Below are 19,760 nucleotides of genomic sequence, written 5' to 3' on the forward strand. Positions count from 1 at the left end.
CGTTAAATGCAATGTACTGTTCCACGTGACGTTATAGTGATGTAAGCAGCAAATCAGGACTTTAAAATATCCCAGTACGGTGGCACGGGAACAATTTTTAAAGTGGGGGTGCTGAGTTGCGCCCTCTCTTGCCCCTGTCTGCACCCCTCACTGCCCCAGGCTGGGGCCAATGGGCCAAAGCTGGGGGCGGCTTCAGAGCCCCGGGCCAGTGGCCAGGACGCCAGGATTGAAGCAGAGCGCCCGGGATCGGTGGCTGGGACCTGGGGCCAGCAGCGGGCTGAGCAGCGGCCAGTGGACGGGACCCCAGGTGGCAGGGGGCCAGCGGTAGGATGCCAGGCCGGCAGCAGAGCCCCCAGGACCAGTGGCCGGGACCCGGGCAGTGTGAGTGCCGCTCAAAATCATCTCGCGTGCCGCCTTTGGCACGTGTGCCATAGGTTGCTGACCCCTGATCTAGACCATTCCTGACAGGTGTTTGTCTAACCCACTGGTTCTCAAAGCTGGTCCACCACTTGTTCAGGGAAAGCCCCTGGCAGGCCGGACCAGTTTGTTTACCTGCCGCGTCTGGAGGTTCGGCCGATCGCGGCTCCCACTGGCCACGGTTCACCGCTCCAGGCCAATGGGTGCTGCAGGAAGCGGCGCGGGCCAAGGGACGCACTGGCCACCCTTCCCGCAGCCCCCATTGGCCCAGAGCGGCGAACTGTTGCCAGTGGGAGCTGCGATCGGCTGAACCTGCGGATGAGGCAGGTAAACAAACTGGTCCGGTCCGCCAGGGGGTTTCCCTGAACAAGCAGTGACCGGCTTTGAGAACCACTGGTCTAACCTACTCTTAAAAATCTCCAGTGATGGAGATTCCACAACCTCCCTAGGCAATTTATTCCAGTGCTTAACCACCCTGACAGTTAGGAAGTTTTTCCTAATGTCCAACCTAAACCGCCCTTGCTGCAATTTAAGCCCATTGCTTCTTGTCCTATCCTCAGAGGTTAAGAGCAATTCTTCTCCCTCCTCCTTGTAACAACCTTTTACGAACTTGAAAACCGTAATCATGTCCCCCCTCAGTCTTCTTTTCTCCACACTAAACAAACCGAATTTTTTCAATCTTCCCTCATAGGTCATGTTTTCTAGAACTTTAATCATTTTTGTTGCTCTTCTCTGGACTTTCTCCAATTTGACCACATCTTTCCTGAAATGTGGCACCCAGAACTGGACACAATACTCCAGTTGAGGCCTAATCAGTGCAGAGCGGAAAAAATACTTCTCACGTCTTGCTTACAACACTCCTGCTAATACATCCCAGAATGATGTTTGCTTTTTTTGCAACAGTGTTACACCGTTGACTCATATTTAGCTTGTGATCCACTATGATCCCCACATCCCTTTCCACAGTACTCCTTCCTAGGCAGTCATTTACCATTCAGTGTTTGAATGAGGGGGAAGGGAAGCAAAATACCATCCAATTTGACGAGCTTCCTGATTTCAAGGAGGTATTTTCTTAAGCTTAACAGTACTTGAACGGGATAAGAAATGATGGTATTAAAAAAGGATGGTGGAGCTCTCCCTAAAATCCTTCTTTTCCTCCCTTTGATTAATCTGCATCAGGGTGCCTATGCCATAAACTTTGGGACTGACCACAGTGCATCTCATTCTACAGTAACATTTTACAGGTAATGACCACTGTGCATCTGAGGAGTGTTGTACCCCTCCGTTATATTTATTGGCATTCTGGAAAGAGTGGATCAGCATTCCGTGGTCTCACACCCCCATCCTGAAAGCTGCTCTATGAAGCTAGACCTCTGCAACTGTGCAGAGCCCCACTGAAGTCATTGTGGGGACACAGGCATCTGACTTTATGGAGCCTAATGCAGAATCGGGGCCCAAGATGAGAACTGGACTAAAGTTTCTACTTAGGGCATTTTCAAACCTGCATTCACTTTTCACAAGTCAACTTTTGAGCAACACTCTGCAAAACATACCAGGCAGGTAAACATAAACTCTCCAGGAAATAGCATACAGTTATTTCATAGGCTAGTCATATATGATATGAGTTTTTCTAGATCTACATAGTTTGTGTATGACTGTATATATCTAATTCTATACAGCTATGTACACTATATTGAAAATCTTCCTACACATGTTTGGGGCCTGTTTCTGCAGTCCCTACACAAACAAAACTCCCATTTACTTCCATGGGAATTTCATCTGGATAAACATTGCAGGACTGGGCCTTTGGTGCAGATGTATAAGTATCTTGCATATACATTTTTAAATTGTTAAAAAAATAGAGTAATTATAGAATCATAACCAAATTCTAAAGACAGTAAAACTGCACCTATTACAGTGTAACCCCGGTTGAAGTACATCAATCAGTTATGTAAAGCAAACAAAGAAAAGGAAAGGCCTGTTACCATGTAGTTGTGTTTTCTATTATCCTCTTTCCTGTCCTAAAAATTGACACACTTTCTTATAATGAAAAGGCAGATTTGCACCATTTTCTCCCCACTTACAGATGCTTTTCCAAGTCTTCCCTTGTTATAAGTATCTGTCACAAACAATACATCAGCCTCCTTTCAGTCACTGTTGTTCACGTCAACCAATAAAGCAAAGAAATTTCCTCAGCAAACAAAGTAACCATAGCAAAAAGAGCAGCAAAGAAATATTGAGCCAAATGCTGACATCATTACTCAATCCATATTCAGGCAGAACCAGTCAAAGCTAAGTCAGGGATTCAGGATCCTTCTTATTATTATAAAGCTTAACACATAGCAAAAGGCAACGTTGTCTAGAGATCTAGGCAAGATACTGTGCACCAGTTCTAATCTCAACTTTGACACTGACTCACCTTGTGATAATTCACCTAATTTACCTCTGCCCCAGTTTCCTCAAGCATAAAATGCGGATGTTAATACTTAGCTACCTCACCAGGGAGTTGTGAGGATAAGCTAGTTGGTGTTTGTGGAACATTTTAGGGATGAAAAATATTATGCCACTCTAACAAAAATATTGACTCTTATATCATACTTTTCATCCGAGGCTCTCAGGGTATTTTGTGAAGAGTAGGTGACCACTATTATCCCTATTTCACAGGTGGAGAAACTGAGGCCCAGAAGTTAAAATGGCTTGTCTAAGGTCACTCAGCAATGGGAATAGAACTCAGGCCTCCTACTCCCTCTCAAATGCCATAGCCAGTAGTCTAAATTGCTCTGTATATCACACTTTTACCATCAAGGCCCTATACATACATTAGTTTAGTCAACACATCAAAGTTGCAGACCTCTTTTGCATATTAAATCAAGGAAAAACATTCCACTCACTCAGACATTCATCCGCTCATATATTGTGTGCTTAGTATTTTATGTCTGTTAAATACAAATTAATGCTTGCTCAAATGTAATATACCTTCAGTGCCTACAGTATGACAACAAAACTACAGGACCCTGAAGCATTGGCATCTCTTCTGTTTCACTCGGTATTTTCCTCAGTGAGCTTTCCCCTATGAGCTCTGAAATGCTATAAACAATTACAGTGATGGTTGTTACATAGTCAACAGGCTGCAGAATCTTAAATATCACAGTATTTCCTGTTCTAAGGAAAGGGAGGTGTGGTAGCATCTCCAAACATCATCCTGGTCACTGCTGGTAAACACTGACTTTTTAATTAAAACAACTGTACTTCTCTTCCTTTCAGATTTGTTTTCTTTATGTTTTGTTTATAATGGAAGCAATTTTGATAGACATAGGGATAGGAAGGAGCTCTGAAACCAAATTTCAAAGGAGAGAGTCAAAGTCTTGCAAGAACAGCTTCTGAGATCTCTACATTGTAAACTAAAAACCCTAGGCCCCTGATTCGGACTCAAACCCTAGGCAAAACCTTATATCAGATCCTCCTGTAGCTCCATAAAGGTACACAGCTCTTTACATGCCAATTAAGGTCTATGAGTCAAATCTCCTTCCTTTGAAGTTTTTAAGGTAGGCTTGACAAAGCCCTGGCTGGGATGATTTAGTTGGGGTTGGTCCTGCTTTGAGCAGGGGGTTGGACTGGATGACCTACTGACCTAGGACTTCAAATCTAAATAAGACAAGACACTGGACAACAATTCAGGTGAGGAAGATGAGAAAGTGTATTGTTTGAAGAGGTGAGGTTGAAGGAAGAGAGAGAGGACAGCAAGAGTGTCTCAGGTAAATGGGGCATGAAGGTGAGAGCGTTATAAAGATGTAGGATGCCATGGGAAAAGTTTGGGAAGTGCATGGGCAGAGGATGGGGGAGGGAGAGAAATGAAAGCAGAGATGTGAGATATAAATGGGGTGAGATCACACAGGGCTGTGTAGGGGACTGATTTTGACACAGTAAGAGACGGGACCAGTGGAGGGTCTTAAGGAAAGGACTGATGTGACAGAATGGGGAAACAGAAAGAAGACTGGAAAGGAGAGGTGAGAAGCAGGGAGACCAGATAGGAGCAAGTTCCAGTAATAAAGGTGAGAGAGAACCAGCAAGTACGTTATTAATGGTGGGGTTGGAGAAAGAGCAGATATTGTTGATATTCAGCAAGCCGAATTTAGGCAATTTGGTGAGAGACTGGATAGACATAGAAAGAAGAGTCTAAGATAACACCAAGGGTGTGGGCCTGGAAAATAAGAAGGAGAGTGCAGTTGTCAATGGAGATAGAGAATTAGGCCTGCTACTACTAGAATCAATAAGTTTGTGTTTGACTTCAAATTGGCCTTTAGAAAGGGAGACTGGAATGAACGGAGGTACGAAGGGTTAGGTGCTAAATTCATAGAAATATTATAAATAGCTAGGGGGAGAGAGGTTGATGGATTAAAGCCAAACAGAAGAAGAAAGATCTCAGGGTCAGAAAGAGGGAGGGAAGAAAGAAGGGAAGGAAATAGTGTTGGAATAGGGCAGTGAAGGGAGAGAGTTTGTCAGATTTGGCAAATTTGGTTTCTGAAAAAGATGGCTACATAATCCTTGTCTGGATCCAACTTCCACATCCTTGGCCTACCCCTAATAGGGATAAGGAATCAGAATATCCTGAAGTCATTAAGAACTCTGGAATCTGCCGTATTAGCTCTCTACTACAGGCCATTAAAGTAAGTCCCGGGAACTAAATTAATCTGTCCCCCAAACTAGACAAGTTCCATGAATGTATGAAACTGAATGTATGAAACTAACTTGGCATCAACATTGACATCAACAGATCAAGAATCAGACCTCAGCAGAACTGGCAACAATAAACGGAAGGGTTGTCTCTCTACTATGCCTTTTAACCTCTCTTTAATCACACCTTTGTTTTTCAGTCAAGCCTGGCCTTAAAAACTTCAAAGGAAGGAGATTTGACTCATAGACAAATTTCCGTATAGGAACTGAAATAAGCTGTACCAGTATAAGGCGCCTTTTATTAAACTGCAACTACCCTAGGACTTTTACCAGCATAATTATGTGAGCAAAAAAATCCCTCTGACATCACTGACATAGTTATGATGGTAAAACTTTTAAGTGTAGGTTAGTGCTAAGATGGGATAACACTCACAACCGTGTCCCCAACAGAAGACAATGTCTAATTCATACACTTAAGGTCTCTGAATGTATAACTTTAAATTAAACACACACGAACTATGAGAAGTGACTCCATTGTTTAACTTCATTTCTATCTCCTCCCAGCCCTCCAGCCAACAGCATTTACTTTCCACCAACTGCTGTAAATATTAAGTAACTAGAAAGTTTTCCCAATGGGGGAAGTACCTCATCATTCTGTTGCTTCATCAAAATAATCCGAAAAAAATAATCTGCAAAGAAGAGCCTTGTTGTCTCCTATGGTTGGTGCTGTATGAACCCAAAAATCAGTACTGCAAATTTCATGTAGAATAGTCTCAGGGGCTTCAAGAGAACTACTCACATGCCCTGGCAGAATTCTATGGGACCAATATATTACTTTGCCAAGAAACAGTCAGAAGTCCAGAGCTGGTGACTGCAGGAGCAAACACACACCATTAGCTTTTTTAAGCTAGACGGAAAGTATTTCAGGCTCTGAGGAAGAAAATGTGTTTGGGGAAGGGAGGGAGGCGGGTAAGACACAAGGAGGTATGTGGGAAAACAAAGAAGAGGAAGCTATGATTTGATAAGATTGATGCAGTTACATTTTGCTGGGAATTGCAGTTTAACCACCTGTTCTGTCCTGCCTGGCTTCTAACCAATGAGCTAACCTGACCATGAGATATTACACAGACATGTTTCATCGATGCTATGCATCATTACACAATAAAGACCACAGCTTATACCTCTCCCCTTACAACTACAATAATGCTTAAAGAATTTGTTTTTAAAACCCTAATGCAAGAGAACAGCAGTTTCAATAAAATCAGCAATGTCCCCAGTTGTCTATGAGTCAAAACACCTTTCTCATGCTCTGCAGTATATGCTAAAATTCGCTTTACCCAATGGGTTCAGTTTGGTGCTTTTCCTGAAAGTGAAATGATAGCTACACTAATGTGCTCTGTATATCTCTAAAACCTATTGGAAATGTGCTTCTTGGTCTGATTTTCAGGGCAGTGCATATCCTATGATGGACGAGTTTCACTTTACCCAAATCACATAACCCTACCCCAACTAGCAGGAAGGATGCTGGAATCTCAGCTTCTATTGGACGCAATGCTTTGAGAAATCGATATCGAATAATTATTGCATAATCTCAGGATGTAATAAAACTCTTCTGCACTAAACTGAGTTCCTGTTGCACGTTTACATCAGAGGAAAAATCATCATCATAATCAACAGCAGCTGCAAGTCCCGGTATGAACCCGCAGGATCCCCTTGCTGTGCATGTGGAGGAAGTTGAAGATTTCTGAGGGCATTGCATGGAAGCCAGGGCGAGGTTTGACATTGTCGTAGTAATGATGAGTTATAAAAATCCCTGAGGGGTTCATGGGGAAAGCCCAAAAGCCAAAAAGGTGGACCTCTTCACAGAGCTCCAGGGCAGCAGTCACCAGAATCAATCCCGTGCTAATCCGCTTGGCACGCACCCCTTGAGCAAGCCAGTAGCGCGAGACGTTGATGAGATACTGAGGGTGGAAATAGTAGACAGCTTGCTGAGATTGAAAATCGTCCAGGACGTATTTGACCCGGATAGAGACATCTGTGTTGCGGGTGTTGTAGAAAGCAGGCAGCAGCACTGAGGCATTTTCATAAACCTGTAGCACATCATAGAAAGGTTTCCTCCATTTCTGCAGCTTATGGAATCTAAAGATCAAAGGGTACAAGCGATGATCAGGCTGTGAAGTTCCAATATGACTTAAACTAACCAACAAGAAGCTTTCAATAAAGATTCCCTGGCACAATGAAACCCCCCTGATCTTAATAAATAGTGCTGTTTGCAAAATTTCTTCTGAAATGATGTTTCAGTGACAAACAAAAATGTACTTAGCTCTGTAGATGGCAGGAAATATGTCATTAAAAAGTTTTGGTAACAAAAAGGGGAGGGAGGAGAGAGAAAATCATGGATATATTTTTCCTTTCCAGGCCAATAAATTCTTTGACTAGTGGTCAAAAAATGAGAAAACATGTCCACAAAAATTTCATCCCTTATATTTTCCATCAAAATTTAGGTAGAAAACTTTAAATTTTGAAATGTTTTTACCAATGGTATTCGATACGTATTAACACATATCAGTGTCAGTGATTATACAAGAATTAATATCACCTCAGAGCAGAAATTTTAGAGAAACATCTAAAATGTAATGTTTGAAAGAAGCTTGTATTTGTTGGGGCCAAATCCCAGTCACATTACTCATGCAAGGAGACACACTGAATGGACTTCTTGAGTGAGGCAAGCAGGATGTAGCCCTAAGGCCCCAGTCCTGCAAGCACGTAAGCATGCAATTAACATTATGCGTGTGAGTGGTGCCATTGACTCACTGGGAACACATAAGGCCCTGCTTAACTTTAAGCACATGCTGCTGATTTCAGTGGGACTTAAGCATGTGCTTATGTGCTTCGGTGGATTGGGGCCAGAATGCTCAGCATATTACACGATCGATCCTTTAAGTCTTGTCTGCAGTCAAATTTTCTGTGACACTTTTGCTTGTCTGTTTTGCGAAGACAGGAGAAAAGTCTAAAGGGGTTAAAAAAAATAAAAGAATTGACCTTTCAGTAATAATGCTGGGATTGACTGTCACGACGTCTGTCTTTACTCCAACGTCCACTATATATTTCTCAGATACAGGAGGTAAATTGCATCTAAAGGAAAGAAGTAAAAAGCAAGTTCAAGAATGCCTTGCAGCTGTTCAGGATGAGAATATGGAACTGTGTTTAAACATTTGTTATAAACAGCAAAATTAGAAATAGCCTGTGAATTAAAAATCTGATCATGGTATACATAATCTGATGGACCGTGGTATACTTGCTCCTGCCTCAGCATGGGGGCGTGGACTAAATGACTTCTTGAGGTCCCTCCCAGCCCTACAATTCTCTGATTCTAAAATGAGTTGATGCTTAAACTGCACACTACAGGTCACAAATTGTTAATGTCAGTGGCTGTAAGAAGAAAAATATTTACTCCTCCCTGCTCATGCGAGTGTTAACACACACATGCACCCTGTAGAAATGTCCATTGCTTGTTAGTAACATTTCCCTCTTACCAGTTCATTGGCTTTGATTCTCATTGTATTTATGGCCAGAAATATCTGGATGAGACTCCAAGAAAAACTAATCTCTAAACCCCAAGGGTTCCTCAAATATCCCCCTCTATATTGTGGATACTTAAAACACTTTACCAAAAAGCTAAAACATAAATTAGGTAACACTGGCATTTACACACTTATATGCCTTCTGTTACCACACTATTGGAGCAACTCAAAATCTTATTTGTATTTATGCTCACTGCACCCCCTGGGGTAGGGCAGTGCTGTTCTCCCTATTGTACAGACAAGAAACTGAGGCACTACCACTGGAATGTGAGCCCAGGCTCAGACTCAGGCTCAAGCTTAACCCCACATCCGTCCACACACAAATCATGCTAACCCAGGGCTCAGACACAGGGTACCAGGACCTTGACCCAGGGTTCAAGCCCTATTGCTTTGCAGAGTATATGCTGCCCCACTTGACTCAGGTCCTGGGAGTCCTCCAAAAATTATCCCACAATCCCATAGACCAATTTCCTTTGTCCTTGCTATCTTCCTTTGTCTTCTCTATCTAGAATCTTCAATCTACTCTATAGAAAACAGCAGTAACCACCCTCGGTGTACGTCAGCAGCTTAGTAAGTCAGCGTTAACCCATCCATTGTCTTCTGATCACTGAGCTGCCTACACACCATCAGAGAGCCTTCCATGTTTGCAATGGAGATAGAAAAGAACAAGCCTTTTTGCAAAGTGCACTGCTTCATGGTCACAGGAGCACAGCCTGGTTTTGGATACTCTCTGGTGCAAGGCCAGCAGAACTGTGGACTTCAGTAAGAGGACCAGGAATGACCACACACAGTAGCAAATAGTGAAGAAGCTGGCAGCTTTGCAAATATATCAAACCAGTGACTAGTGCAGGGAGTGGGTTAAGTGGCTCAAGAGTGAGTACCGGAAAACCAGGTACCAGAACTGCACCTTGGGGAACTTGTCAAAATCATGCCTGTTTTATGAGGAGTTTGGCCAGGTGCTGGGTGCTGCACCCAGAATGGAGCCAACCATTGTGCATGATGACCTGGTCAGCTGGAATGGCACCCTAGTGGCCCCAGAATTATGGGTGGTGGATATCAAAGGCAAGGGCAGGCTAAGCCTCCCCTAACCCAGACCATGGCCCCACACATGTTCCGCTCTGAGGCCCTGCCCGCCCTCCCCCTACCCCTGAAGCTGGCAGGGGCTCAGCTCCAGCTGGTGGCTTGGAGCTTAGTTGACCCAGGGGGACGGGATGGGCCAATGGCCAAGGGCAGCACTGAGGCAGGTGGGCCAGAGCTCCTCCGGCAGTGCGGGCGGGAGTGGGGCGCCTTGGGGCTCCTCTGGTAGGGTTGCCAACTTTGGAGATTTCATCACATGACAGAATTTTTAATTAAAGATTACTTGATGCTTGTGGGAGGTATTTTGGAGTATGATGCTTGTTGGGGGTATGTAGGGAGTCTGGGATTTGGTTGGTTTAACTAAGGTCTGGTTGCTGCAGCGTGGATGCCAGAGCCCCAGGTTCAAGCCTGTTAGAAAATTCTTAACGTACTGGTAACCATCAGTGTAGATGCTCAAGCCCTGGGTTCTCTAACCCAGGGTCAGCTGACTTAAGGCCCACTAACCCTGGGCTTACATTGTAGTGCAGACATACCCTAAGAGGTAGATTTTTTTTTTTACAGTATTAAGGCATGTAAAGAGGCAGCTAGGTGCTTTTGAAAACCTCACCAGGGATCTATCTACCTCATTAGGCACCTAAGTACCTTTACAAATCTGGCCCTAAGAGCCTTGCTCAAGATCACACAGGAAGACTGGGAGGAGCAGGGAACTGAGCTCAGCTCTTCCAAGTCCTCCCTATCAGGGCACAATCTTCTAATGTTGAGGATTCTGCAATTAGACGTTTTATGTCGTTTCAATAAGATGTGAAGTTGTTTAACAAGACGACAGTGATGACCCTTTGGAGGGAATGTATTCGAAGACAATCGTTCATACATTTGTACTAGTGTCCATATCATTTCAGAGACTGAAATCATTGTCTATCCTTCAGCCATGGTAGGATTGTTCCCTACGATATTTCTTCTGCTAGTTTGTCCAGTCTAGTTTAAAATTTCTCTAGTAAGTTGGGTTCTACTAATTCCCTTGGCAGCTTATTCCATAGCCTATTAGAACTCACTTTTAGGAAGATTCCCCAAATATTCAGCCTCAATTTTTAATTTTCTTAATTACCCAACTAGTAGCAAGTATCAGTGCAATACAGAAATACATTAGGGCAAATGCTATTTGTTGAATTAGAAAACATCTTATACAAATAATGAAATCAGCTTAAACGAACCATATTTTTTGTGCAAGAATCATAAAATCATAACATTTTGTGCAAGAACCTGCCAGGGATCTACTCCAAATGTTTTTGATGTGTTTCCATGTAGTTTTCCTATTTGGTCAGTAGGTGGAGTTAGGCAACAGCAACTGGTGATAAATGGAAATTCCATATATAATCTAAAATAAAACCCATTGTGGTCTATATTTGTTTTCTAGAGGGGAAAAAAAAGTTTCAAAATCCTTCTAAACATAAACTTCCCTGTCACTGTTAAAATGGGCATCAACATCATTACCACTGACTGCAGCAGAGTTCTTTGGATGTCCTGCAATGTATTTTTGAGCAGTTTTTATGGCAAAATGAGATGATTATCATCCCACAGTGAAGCAATATGGCATCAGTTCAGGAAAACCTGCCTCTTCGGGGCTGCACTTAAGCACATGCTTTACTTCAAAGTTGACATCAACAGAACTTAAATATGTGCTTAAAGTTAAGCACATGTGAAATTCTGTTCTGAACAGACTTCTGGATATGAGCATGTGCAGTTCTTAATCACAGCCTATCTTCCTTCTAGATATCACACCACTTTCTTTGCATGAGAATCCTTAATATTACAATTGTTTCCACTGAAATTCAGTCATTTTTTGACATGCTCTTTTTTTTTTTATTTGATCAAACTCTCAGGAACCTAATCATTAGTATCAATATAAACACAACTTCCACTTTTTATCTTGATCCACTTCCATCTCTCTGGGCAGGTACAGGTCAATTACAGGCTATGGAAAGTCACGGTGTAACAGAAATGTCAACATTCTGAATGAGATCACAGAAAAAAAAAAAAGAGTCCAAAAAAGATTATTACAACTAAAAGTTGTATTATGCAGACACTAATGTTATGACTTCTGCTGTACATGCTGTCATTCACCTACTCATGGTTGGCAATCTAAATTCATAACAAGATCAGCTGCTTATTTCAATCAAAGTGACAGGAATAGCGTTGATCAATACAAATAGATGGGACTCTATATAAATTCAGTTTTGGTTACCCTGTCTCCAGAAGGATATAGCAAAAATAGAAACTAGCCTGAAAAGCCAAACAAAATTACTAGACGCACAGAGGAATGGATTAAAAAGATCACAACTGTTTAGTTTAGTGAGGATACAAAAGATGACATGACAGAGGTGTATACAGTAATGAAGAGTGAAAAGAAGACTCATAGGGTTTTCCTAATTATCCCTTGACACCCAATGAAATTAAAAGTTAATCAGCCAGAATCTAATCTCATTTTCACCAGTGTAAATCAGGGTAATTCACTGACTTTAATGTAACTAAGATCAGAATCTGGTCCAATAAAGGCAAAAATGTAAAAAGAAATATTTTTATGCAACACAATAAATAATCTGTGGAAATCACTGACTCAAAATGTAACACAGACAAAGAGTTTAATAGAATTCAAAGACATTGATTGGTGAGAGACAAGGTGGGTGAGATAAAATCTTCTACTGGACTAACTTCTGCTGGGGGAAGAGACAGAGACAGCTCTCAAAAGAGCTCCGTGTAGCTCGGAAGCCTGTCTCTGGCTCTTCCCACAGCAGAAGCTGGTCCAATAAAACACATCATCTCACCCACTTTGTCATCCTGAGACCAACACAGGTACAATACTAAAGACATTGATATGAATAATAAAAATAACCTCCTGAGTTACAATAAGGAGGATGAAAATGTATAGGGTATCCGCCTTCAGGACATAAACCAGCAACTAACTGCATGGAGTTAGGAAGAAATTACCCCCACAGACATGTAACTTCACAATTGTCTATTCGGTGGGTTTTTCTTCTAAACCATTGCCAGAAACAGGATAATTCATTAGCTGGATCATTTGTTCCATTTTCGCAATTCCTATATTCCAACGTAAGAAAGAATAGATGTGTGATCTTTTATTTAATACTATACAATGCTAAAACAATTGTACTGTAGGATGATTACCGAAATACGAAATCTGCACTGTCAATCTCCCGTCCACATCTGCTGTTCTTGAGAATCCCTCCATTCCCAACCACAGCACATTTCTTAAATTGGGAGCGATAGTACGGCATATCCTACAGCAAAACGAGAATAAACCAGTTACTTTCCTGAGACATGCATGTGGCAGCAGTTCCCTTTTCTTCAGCTGTATCTTGAATGAAAATCAGATGGATGGAATAATAATAGGCAATGACCATAGGTCCCTCCCTGGGGTCCAATAATCCCAGGATACATGTTTATATGAACTGACATGACCACTCTCATTGTAGTTAGAGATGCTGTGGGAAATGGTTCAGAGAAAGAAAAAAAAAATGTAAGAACACCTGAACCTTTAGGCAATATCTAGAACTGAATGTGTAAGTTTCCATAATGTTAGAGATGTTCTTTCACTTCTAGTTTCCAGATGGGGACCAAAACCATAGATTCAATCTATCACAGGCATTATATTATAAATTGCCTAAAAAACACTGCTCTTACGATATTTCTGTCCTGATTTTAAATGCCAGAAAATCTGATCCCAGGAAACACCTGGTATAGTTTAGAAGATTCAAGAGGTCTGCATAGTTCAGAGAAAGGGAGAATGTTTGGGATGCTAATCAGAACCGAACCTGGATTCTGGATATCTCTTGCTGTAATAACAGCATTGTAATTATTATTTACTACAGAAGAACCTCAGGGTTACAAACACCAGAGTAACAAACTGACCAGTCAACCGCACACCTCATTTGGAACTGGAAATGCACAATCAGGCAGCAGCAGGGACCCAACAAAAAAAAAAAAAAAAAGCAAATACAGTACAGTACTGTGTTAAACATCTAAAACTTCTAAAAAAGAAGGGAAAGTTTAAAAAAAAGATTTGGGGAAGGAAACTGTTTCTGTGCTTGTGTCATATAAATTAAGATGGTTAAAAGCAGCATTTTTCTTCTGCATAGTAAAGATTCAAAGCTGTATGAAGTCAATGTTCAGCTGTAAACTTTTGAAAGAACAATGATAATGTTTTGTTCAGAGTTACGACCAGTTCAGAGTGACAAACAACCTCCATTCCCGAGGTTCTACTGTACTTGTACTGAGGCAGTGCCCAGAAGCCCTAATCAGGGATTGGGCCCCATTGTGCTAAGACCTCTACTGTCATAACACAAAGATGGCTTACAATTTAAGGCCCCGATCCTCCAAAGACTTATGCATCTGCTTCAGCTTAAACACCACGGCCCATTGAAATCAATGGAAGCAAGGAGCCTAAGTACCTTTGAGAATATGGGCCTATGAGTCATCCCACTGGAGTCAACACAACTACTTGCAATGCATAAAGATATGCACATGCATAAGCCTTTGCAGGGCTAGTGTCTAAGCATCAAGCATCTCTTGTATATCCTAAAGGACAAAATTCTGCTCTCAGATGAATGTATGGAGCAGCCACTGAAGTTAATGAGAGTTATAATCACATATCCAAGGGAAGAATTAGGCCCTTAGGGTCTGAGAAGTGTGAGGCAAAGCTCAGGAGAGCTGACACCCTATGAATATGGTAGAGACGAGCTTATATAAGCCTGAGAATTCTCCTTTTGGCACATACATATTTTATAAGTAATTTCATGATGAAATACACATCCAGATAGAGTAGTGATGTGAAATGAATTTCTAGGTGATTATTTATAGTGCACTTCACATGTTGCTCATGAGGCATGAGACTGAAGGACATACAATACAACTGTCCATCTCAGAAAAGCAATAACAACCCCATAGACATGTGCTGCTGGGCTATCTTGTTACTCTTATACAATGGAATGTCCTAGAAATAAGTAAATAGTGGGAAAGGGTTTTGGCTAACATTTATCCAAATTCAAAAGTAAATTTGATTTGACTGTTTTCACTTTCCGCACACCTACAAGCCCCACTAATTACTCTTAAAATAAATAGAAATTTTTCAGCTCAATATTCACTGAAAGCTGACCACAAATTGTCCCTAAGATTGTAAAATGTGCAATTCACAATTTGTACTGTGCTGGTTAGTTACATAAATCATGTGGTATTATTGCTGGTCCCTGATTGGATTACTAATGCAACAAACCAACATAGGCCCTGATTCAGCAGAGCACTTAAACACATGCTTAAATTTAAGCATATGCCTTCATCCTCTTGATTTTAATGGATTTAAGCATGTGTTTAGAATTAAGCATGTTCTTACATGCTCGGAGCAACAGGGATTGAATTACTCATGTGCCTAATTTTAAGCATGTGTTTAAATGCTTTGCTAAAATGGAGGCATACTGGGTAAAAGTCAATCCTTCCTTATGCGGAGGGCCCGCACCACAATTACGCATGACATAAGTCTCATGTAAACAGTGTTCTGAGGGCATACCTGGAACTTAAACAGCGTTTAAACAGAACCAGATTTCAGGCATGTAAAATAAAAAGGTCATAGAAGACTTTTTAACTAAGGTTCTCGGAAAAGCCAACTGGAGCAGAGGAGCACATGGTTTGGACAAAGACATCCCTTGGGAAGGATTTACTGAAGGGGACACTCAACATCCCATCAAAGAAGAGAGAACAGAAGTTGATAAAGAAAGGGCAGGAACTGAAGAGAAACAGTCAAACAAAGAAGAATCCCATTCAATTACATCACATGAAGGCAGACAACTAAATACTGACAAATTTTATAAATGCTTGTATACAAATGCAAGAAGTCTAAATACTAAGATGGGTAAACTTGAGTATCTGGTATTAAATGAGGATATTGATATAATGGGCATAACAGATACTTGGTGGAACGATGATAACCAATGGGACATGAGGAAAAGGAGTACTTGTGGCACCTTATAGACTAACCAATTTATTTGAGCATAAACTTTCGTGAGCTACAGCTCACTTCATCAGATGCATTCAGTGGAAAATACAGTGAGGACATGGTAATACAGGGTACAAAATACACAGGAATGAGAGTAGGTCGTGCTGATGGGGGAGGGGCACTATATGTGAAAGAAAGCATAGAGTCAAATATAGTAAAAGTCTTAAATGAATCAAACTGTACCATAGAATTTCTATGGATAGAAATTCCATGCTTGAATATTAAGAGTATAGCAACAGGAATATACTACTGACCACCTGTCCAGGATGGTGACACTGATTGTGAAATGCTCAGGGAGATTAGAGATGCTATAAAAACACAAAATCCAATAATAATGGGGGATTTCAACTATCCCCATACTGACTGGGTACATGTCACCTCAGGACAAGATGCAGAGATAAAATTTCTAGACACCATTAATGACTGATTCAATGGAGCTGCTAGTCCTGAAATCCACACAGGGGGAGGGAATTCTTTATTTAGTTTTAAGTGGTGCACAGGATCTGGTACAAGAGGAGAATATAGCTGAAATGCTCAGGAAAAGTGACCATAATGCAATTAAATTTAACATCCTTATGGGGGGAAGATATCAAAGAAACCCACGAGAGTGGCATTTAACTGCAAAAAGTGGAACTACACAAAAATGAGGAAGCTAGTTAAAAGGAAATTAAAAGGAATAGTCACACAAATGAAATGCCTATAAGCTGCATGGAAACTATTTAAAAATACCATAATAGAGGCTCAAACTAAATATATACCCCAAATAACAAAAAAACTGTAAGACCACCAAAAAAATACCACCTTGTCTAAACAATGGAGTAAAAGACGCAGTGAGAGAATCATGAACTCTGGCAAGTCAAAAAAATATAATTAGGCAGGCCAAAAAAAAAGTTTGAAGAGCACGTAGCCAAGGACACAAACACAAATAGCAATGTTTTTTAAAAATATATCAGAAGCAGGAATCCTGCCAAACAACCAGCGGGACCACTGGACAATCAAAATGCAAAAGGAGCACTCAAGAAAGACAGGGCCGTTGCAGAGAAGCTAAAGGAATTCTTTGCATCGGTCTTCACTGCAGAGGATGTGAGGGAGAGCCCAACACCTGAGCCATGTTTTCTAGGTGACAAATCTGAGGAACTGTCCAAGATTGAGGTGTCAATAGAAGAGATTTTGAAACAAACCTGGTGACAAGTAAGTCACCAGGACAAGATGATATTCACCCAGGAGTTCTGAAGGAACTCAAATATGAAATTGCAGAACTACTAACTGTGGTATGTAACCTATTGCTTAAGCCTCTGTACCAGACGATCGGAGGATAGCTGATGTAACATCAATTTTTAAAAAAGGCTCCAGAGGCAATCATGGCAATTATAAGCCAATAAGCCTAACATCAGTACCAGGCAAATTGGTTGAAACTATTGTAAAGAATAGAACTATTAGACACAAAGATGAACACAATATGTTGGAGAAGAGTCAACATGGCTTTTGTAAACTCCTCACCAATCCATTAGAATTCTCTGAGGGAGTCAACAAGTACATGGACAAGGGTGGTTCAGTTGGTACTTGGACTTTCAGAAAGCCTTTGACGAGGTCCCACACCAAAGACTCTTAAGCAAAGTAAGCAGTCATAGGATAAGAGGGAAGGTCCTCTCATGCATCAGTAACTGGTTAAAAGATAGGAAACACAAGGTAGGAATAAATGGTGAGTTTTCATAGTGGAGAGAGGTAAATAGCAGCGTCCCCCAAAAATCTGTATTGGGACCTGTTGTGCCATTCAACATATTCATAAATGATCTGGAAAAGGGAGTAAACAGTGAGGTGGCAAAGCATGCAGACAATACAAAATTACTCAAGATAGTTGACTAGACAGGCTACTGCACTAGATGGGCTGCTGCTCTGACCCAGTGTGGCTATTCTTATGTTCTTATAACCTGGGGAGGGAATGAGCATTGGAGAGTAAAAGTGGTCTGGTGGCTGTGGGGGAGTAGCCTGGATCTGGGACTTGGGAGACCTGGATTCAATTCTTTGCTCCACCCACCACAGACTTCCTATAAGATCTCAGGCAAGTCACTTAGGCCCAGATCCTCAAAGGTATTTACATACCTAACACCCATCAAAATTATTTATTTCAATTGAAGTTAGGCATCCAAATATTTTGAGGAATTGGGCCTTAGGGCCGGCTCTCTGAGCCTCAGATCCCATCTGTAAAATGGGGATAATGGCACTGCTTTACTTCACAGAGGTGTCGTGAAGATAAATGTGTTAAAGATAGTGTGGTGCTTGGATACTATGATAATGGCAGCCATATAAGTTCTTAAAATCAATATTGTGCTGGTCCTCTGCAAAGAGATGAGTTTCAGATATTTCCACAAACATACATCTTAAAATTCGAGATGTGTGGGTTTGTTACAAAATTCATAGTCACATAAATTAGTTTCTGCTCTTAAATTTCAGTGTGCACTGAGAATTGTACATTGGGTTGTAATGTTCTTCAGGTCAAGGATTATTTGTTGAAGAAATTTGTGTATAAATTCTAATAAATACATTTGAGAATTCTGCAACATGTTCACAATCTGCAAACGGAAAAAAAGGTAAAAATCACTGAGTTCTCAGATTTTCAAAGAAGAATAAGAATCAGACCCAGACAAATAGTGTTTTTAAAATATGCAGACATGTCCTTGTTGAGTTCTGGTCACTGAGTTTCATTATATGCTGATTTCTAAAGCCATTTCACTCGCCAGTCAACATGTGGTCAGTAAATTCTGCAGTCAAAAGTATACACATTGCATGCCAGCTGGAGCAGATGGCACCTAGATAGAGGAAAAAACAAATGGAATATCATATGAAAAATGAAGATGCTGGTAACATGAGCAAGGATGTTTGCAAAAATTTCAAAATGTTGTTTAAAGCTTGATTACTATGTAAGACTTTGTCTAATGCAGCAGCTACAGTGTGAGGTTTTAGCAAATGGACGCAGACATGTAACAGACCTTTGGAAACATTCTGAAGATTTCTTGATTGATATGGAAGATTCCACTTGTATCCACTTCATATTTCAATTTAGTTCCCAGGGGAGTATTTTTCTGTGTGGTGAACAGAAAGGCAGGGGCATTGCAACATCTTGACAACGTTGACCTGTCAAATGAACTATAGGTGAAGAAGTTTACATGAACCAATAGCTTAAATCAATGGATTAAAGCTAAGAGTTACAATGAGTATTGATACAGATAGAAATTGCTGTCCCAATGATGTTATGGTTAATGTGCTACTCTCACCATAGATTTCATATTAAACTTAAATATACAGAGGCGTGAGTGCTGTGTGTGCCAAAATGGAGGCAATGCCTTTTCTACTTTTGTCTTTGCAACAGAAATCCTTGAATTACTCCCACTCTTATTCCAGAGAACGTTTGTTTCTGAGCCAATGCCCATGTCTCTGATGCCTGTGCATCCGCAGTGATAAATATATGTGCACAAAGCTAAAACAATGCTGTGGCTTCATTCAGATATTGGCCCTACAGTACAGCATTCCAAAGCTGGTTCTGAAATCATTGTAGATGAACTTCAGCAAGGATATAAGATAAGATAGAGTGTTCTAGGGACAAATGGCAGCGGTCTCTGGATACCAGAACAACTGCTGAGGAGGCCAGAGAATGGCAATTGAGAAGGCTAATAAGGAAAGATAATCAGTGGAGTACAGAACAAGCTATCAAGATTTTCATTCTGATGATTCTGAAGATTCATGGCTGGTGTAAAGCAGTGTTACTGCTGAAGACAGTGTAGCTGAAATCATTTACACCAGCTGAGAATTTGGTCAGCACACTGGACGCAAGGAGCATCACGATGAACTCTTGGTTTAGGACTGGAGCACAGGACTCCAGTGTTCTGTTCTATGGTTGGTCATTGACTCTTTGTGATCTTCCATAATCTCTCCCGGGCCCAGCT

The 19,760-nt window shown here is 41.2% G+C and overlaps 1 protein-coding gene across 4 annotated transcripts in view; it reads right to left on the reverse strand.

Moving 5' to 3' along the window:
* Window positions 1-1,162: 1,162 nt before the first annotated feature.
* Window positions 1,163-19,760, reverse strand: part of ST8SIA5 (ST8 alpha-N-acetyl-neuraminide alpha-2,8-sialyltransferase 5) — a 73,691-nt gene continuing 55,093 nt past the window's right edge. For 2 of the 4 annotated variants that reach the window (XM_074952328.1, XM_074952326.1), the window contains 4 exons: window positions 18,807-18,963; window positions 12,936-13,048; window positions 8,134-8,226; window positions 1,163-7,230 (listed from right to left, as the gene is read on the reverse strand). In XM_074952328.1, the coding sequence (XP_074808429.1) occupies window positions 6,762-7,230; window positions 8,134-8,226; window positions 12,936-13,048; window positions 18,807-18,963 (832 nt within the window). In that variant the 3' untranslated portion in view covers window positions 1,163-6,761. The remainder of the gene's footprint in view (window positions 7,231-8,133; window positions 8,227-12,935; window positions 13,049-18,806; window positions 18,964-19,760) is intronic. The other 2 variants (XM_074952329.1, XM_074952327.1) reach the window with 1 other exon arrangement.

The sequence above is a fragment of the Natator depressus genome, chromosome 5 (assembly GCF_965152275.1).
Source record: "Natator depressus isolate rNatDep1 chromosome 5, rNatDep2.hap1, whole genome shotgun sequence".
Lineage (NCBI taxonomy): Eukaryota > Metazoa > Chordata > Testudines > Cheloniidae > Natator > Natator depressus.